The sequence below is a fragment of the Colletotrichum karsti genome (genome assembly GCF_011947395.1).
Source record: "Colletotrichum karsti strain CkLH20 chromosome Unknown Scaffold1, whole genome shotgun sequence".
Classification (NCBI taxonomy): domain Eukaryota; kingdom Fungi; phylum Ascomycota; class Sordariomycetes; order Glomerellales; family Glomerellaceae; genus Colletotrichum; species Colletotrichum karsti.
In genome coordinates this window covers 381313-386372 of record NW_024065901.1, presented here as the reverse complement: position 1 = coordinate 386372, position 5060 = coordinate 381313, and the positions used below count along the sequence as shown (strand labels likewise).

At 52.6% G+C, this 5060-nt stretch overlaps 1 protein-coding gene across 1 annotated transcript; it reads right to left on the bottom strand.

The window, feature by feature from the left end:
- Positions 1 to 1433: 1433 nt before the first annotated feature.
- Positions 1434 to 3516, bottom strand: CkaCkLH20_00079 (uncharacterized protein; the record flags this gene model as incomplete). Its single annotated transcript, XM_038882799.1, has 2 exons — positions 1434 to 3080; positions 3139 to 3516. The coding sequence occupies 2 exons, from the start codon at positions 3514 to 3516 to the stop codon at positions 1434 to 1436; spliced, it is 2025 nt and encodes a 674-aa protein (XP_038751504.1).
- Between the last annotated feature and the right edge of the window lie 1544 nt (positions 3517 to 5060).

The window sequence follows — 5060 nt, the reverse complement described above, 5'->3', positions numbered from 1 at the left end:
GGCAAGAAGAAACAAGAAAAGACACCATCCCTCAAGACGATTAGAAGATGAATTATTGCCGATATTGGCGTCCGTCCGGCTAGAACCGTGAATAAAAAAACAACCACGAAATATCTCAAGTCGCCGCACCCGCCGCGGCCACCACCCGAAGTCCTCCCGCAAGACCCCAAACCAGCTTTCTTCTTTTTCTCAATATATCCATCCGTCATATGTATCATGCAGATGATTCGGGGAGGTGCGCCTGCGACAAAATATTGAGGCAACCATCTCGAACCGGTTCCGTCCGGGTTCTGTTTGACTGCCGCTTCCCGTGTCTTCCGTACCTAGTATACTATGCCACTTAGACAATGACCACGGGTCAGGTCAGTCTTGTTCTTCCCGGGCCAGGTTTTTTAACAAATCCAATGGTGCCTTCGAACCGGAACCGAATCGAGAGCTGAAACCGGGGGACCCGACTAAAACACGTCTTGTTCGCCTTGTTCCCGAGGGTTCTCATGGGATCTAACATGATTCCACCGCCCTGCCAAAACACAGATTCACACGTCTCTTCCTGCCTTGGAGACAAGTACACTCTTCTCGAGGTCTTCTGCATCAGAGACAATTATCTCACCACGACGCATGCTATCACCAAAACAACACCATCTCTGGTCTTAACTACCTGCCCAAATGCCCGGTAGAGCACATCAATCCAACCCAAACCAACCCAAGTCGAGTCACGTTATCGATGTCTTCTGCATCAAAGACAATATTACACCACCACCGCGGAAATCACGCAAAAACACACATATCTCTGGTCTCGACTACCCAAATGCCCGGTAAACCACCTCAACCCAACCCAACACAACCAAAGCCATGCCGCCTGACGTGACTCCCGCCGCAGCCGATCCGCCTTAGACCTGCGACGGCTCAACGTCAGACGTTGAACGCTCCGCTCCGGCACTTGTCGTCGTCGTCGATCAACGCCCCGCGAGCTACCTTACCTTGCCTTACTCAAACCCGGCCATGTGGTAAAACCCCCCTCTAGACCGGCTCACCAAACGTCATCGTGTTACCCGTTTTCCTTGTTTCGGCCCAGTTCACGCGACGGAGCGGCGGCGACTAAGAGGGTAAGTCCCACCAAGATGGGTTCGGAGGATGAACCCTTTGTTCGGGTTCACTTGACGTCGGGTAGGCGCAAGCCAGCCGAGCCGGCCCATCCGCCTCACGAAAAAGGGAATGCCCAACGCCACAAACTTCCGAGGCTGTATTGTATCACTGGCTGTTTCTCGTGTGTGCGAGGGAAGAAACCGGTTGAATGCTACGCCTGTCCAAAGAGACATCTTGCTGGGTATCAATTATACGAAAGAAGAAAAAACAGCAACCAATGTAGAACCAAACAAAATATCCACACATCATGCTCGTCTACCGACCCCGTCGCACTCTCGTCAGATAGCTCACGAGAGGTTTTTACGGATCCATTCCGCCCAGGAGCAGAGGTCTTCCATCACCTCGAGAAGCTTGCCCAGATCCTGAGGCGTAAGCTGCTTGTGCTTGCCCTTTTCCGCCGCAGGCACGTCCTCGCCAGCATCTGGAACGATGTTTTGTGATACGATGTGGACCACACCGTTCGGCTGGATCTGCAGGTCGACGTTGGCCGTGGCGTCGCGGAAGGGAAAGACGACGTGGAGGCTGGCGGACGGATGAACAGTCAGAACCACGTCGAGGGTTAGCTCTTGTTCGTTGGTCCCTGACGAGTTGGACATGAACGTCTCGTACTCCGCCTTTGTCGTCGTCGTTGCCTCGACGGTGTCGATCGACTCGTCCTTCTTTGGCAGCGGATCGCCAGATACATCAGACCCAAAACTCCTCTCTAGCAACGTCGAAATAAGAGCATACTGGCGCAGTATGGGCAGCATCGCTACGAGCTGCCGAGGGTGAGAGAAGGAGAGCTCGGTGACTGTTTGTCCATAAACGGGCTTGTAAATAAGCAGCGTATTTTTGTGCTTCCGCGTCACCAAGGTTCCGTCGCTCGGGACCTCGACAGCTCTCTTGCATGAGATGACTCGAAGCTCGCTTGCGTCGTGGTTGCTTCCATCAGGTATCGGGAAAGAGATACTGTCGAACGTATAGCTGGGCAGTAACATGGGCGGAGCCGCGGCGCCTGTGAGACTGTGCAGTGTGTTCCACACCGATTGTGGTACGATTACTGACGGTGTGAGCATTGCAACAAACTTGACGTTCGGGAGCTTGTGCGTTGTGCCATCCGGGTGTACGACATCAACGCCCTTGTCTTTGGTGTCGTCGGTCTGTGGAAGGTTTGTAGCTTCCGGTTCCTGCCAGTCGATACCCGATGCGCCAGCAAGAATGTCATCAGGCCCAGGCTCGGCGACGACCTTTTGAGAGATCCAGTTCACCGACATACGGACAGGCTGGAACATCTCACCATCGAGGGCCTTGCAGCCTAGGAGAATGGACCAGACTTTCTCATTCTTCTCGCAGTATCGCACCGTGTCTGGCGTCTTGGGCACGACATGTCTTCTTTCCGTCCAATACTCGATGCTGAGGCCCACCATATCTCTCGCGTGCATTCTCGGACGGCCGCTCTTGGTGCACATAACGGTTGTCTCCAGGAATCGATCGGGCCTTCCGCCCATCGCTGCATCCTCTCGCAGCTTTGATAATTCCCACTTGTAAAGTCTCTCGAGACTCTCAAAAATGCCGGCCAGAGCCTCTTGGCAATCCAGCCCAGGAATAACGCTGAGCTTGTCAAGAACCGCCAAGCGCTCCAGATTGGCAGAGAACTTGTCCAGAGTCTTGGTGAGAGGGCTCTGGTCGGGACGGAGCTGCAGGTCCCGGAGTAGAATCTTCGACGCAAGGTCCTTATGCCTCGTGACGATGGGAGCCGAATCCGGGAAGCTCAAGGAGACATTCTCCACAATGTTGTTGTTCAAGACGATGTCCACAGTCAAAGCCTGACCGGCGATGACTAGCATCTTCATCTTCCTGCCGTCCGGCGACCGGTGGTCGTCCCAGATGCTCGTAAGACCTGTCCGGAGCGTCAGGCGCTCGAGGCCAGCTTCACTAACACGTCCTTTCGCTTTCTGCAGAATGACGCAGTCAGTACATCGTTGCAACAGTACGCGATTGCCCTAGACTCACTCCGAGTATCTCAATAACCGCGTCGAGCCTCTTAATCTTGTCGTCCTCGCTTCCGAGTGCGCCCAAGCCGCCGAACGCGCCGACGCCGACATGGTCCAATCCTATGTCCAATCCACCGCTTATTCCAAGAGCACCCATAGCCGCCGCGGCAGAAGGACTGTCGAAATTCAACGCGCCGTTGGCGGGATGGCCCATGAGTGTGCTCGAGGTCGCAGGCGATTTCTTGAATTGTTGGGGCGAGGATCGAGGGCCCCGAGGGGAGAAGGCGGCGTGGGCTTGCGAGAAAGGAGTCGATACAGGCGGGGTCGCTGCAGCCAGTTGTGAAGGCGTCCTGCCTTGTTGCGAGGCCGCATGCTTCATTTGTGTCGGGGTCGCCATTTTCGAGGCTGATCGGCGATTTCGTCCGTAGGTGGGTGATTCTTTTGCGATTGAATGCGACCGCACTGGATGATTATGTCAATGCTCGTGTAATCATGAAGTTGATAGCAAGTTTTGGTGCCAAGATAGAGAAAATGGTTTGAAGTCGGTTGTAAAGAGGGTTTTTAGGAGAATAAGTGCAGAGTACGAGAGTCTCGTCTGGAGTAGTCGAGATGCAGTCGCGTCCTACCGTGCTCAGGTGGGAGGTACTGAGGCAGGTAGGGTAGCTAGGTGCCTTCCCGCTTGGTCGAGGGTCGGGGAGAAGTGGCCCGAGGAGCTAGGTAAGTAAGACCCGGGGTTTACCCGAGTTGAGATGGAACGCATTAAGCCCCAGCACCAAAACTTCCACAGGTTGGATTTATCGCTAAGGAAGAGTTGTCAATATCATAAAGGACTGCCTGTCTATTCATTTCGAATGTTGGCTCTAACAATTTCTAGTGCTCCTTTATTGCGTAATATCCCGTTTCTGTCGCATCGTGTACGTGCGAACTTGCTTGTTGAAGTTGAACAAGACTGATACATCTTCAATACGTTTCAACAGTAGGAAACTCCCAGTTTGCTCCAAGATCTCAGAAACACCGAAGGAAGCGGCGTGCCACGAGTTGAAAAATCACAGCTGTAGTGGACACTTCACCTCCGACACTTTTGCGTCGCCGCTCTTCCGAACGACACTTGCACGGCCGGGCTGGTCGTTCTCTTCTTGCTATCGCTCATCGCAGACGCACTTCGCATCATGTTGGAAATCAGGCGATCACATCGTAGCTGCGTTATCCTCGTATACGTAGAGGCCAAGTATCACATGAGGTCGAAGGTTCACATCGTTGAATCGAGAAAATATTTTCTCGTGTTTCGAAGCAGCAGTAGCTTTTTATTTCCAATTCGTCAAGTCGTTACCTAAAAGAGACAGTTCCCAACACACGTCTCACACTTTTTGTGGAAGAATAAGAGTCATCAAATCGTCATCCATCCTTCCGTCCCTGGCACCTCGGTGCCAGGTCTCCTCCTCTGTAGTCGATGACAAAGTAGAAAAGGAAACGTTGATAATGTAGCTGGTCGGTCCTGCGAGGTCGGTTTTTTTTTTCGAATGTCGCTTCGCCCGAGGTCGTAACAGGCAAAGGCAAGCCATACCTAATAACCCTTCTCTTACGTGTATGTTGCCCTCCAGGAACCGGAAAAAGGAAAACAACATTTGCCGAGTCTTTAAGATTAAGTCCACCACATGCAAAGCGTGATTCATCAGCATTTACAGGCATGATGGGCGTTTAAAAAACAGGGAATGAGAAATCGTCAACTCATCATCGTCGCCTCTTGAAACGTTGATGCCGATACTCGTCTCGCGAATACAAAGACAGATAGGAAAGTGGTGTGCAGAGAACGTCAGGAAGCTTCTTGAAGTTCCTTCTCGATCATCAAATCATGCATCATACCCCGGTTTACCCCAACGCCTTCGATGAATTGACGGCACGGCAAAGAGGTTGAATAAATCGACTCGTTGAAGGTTGCCT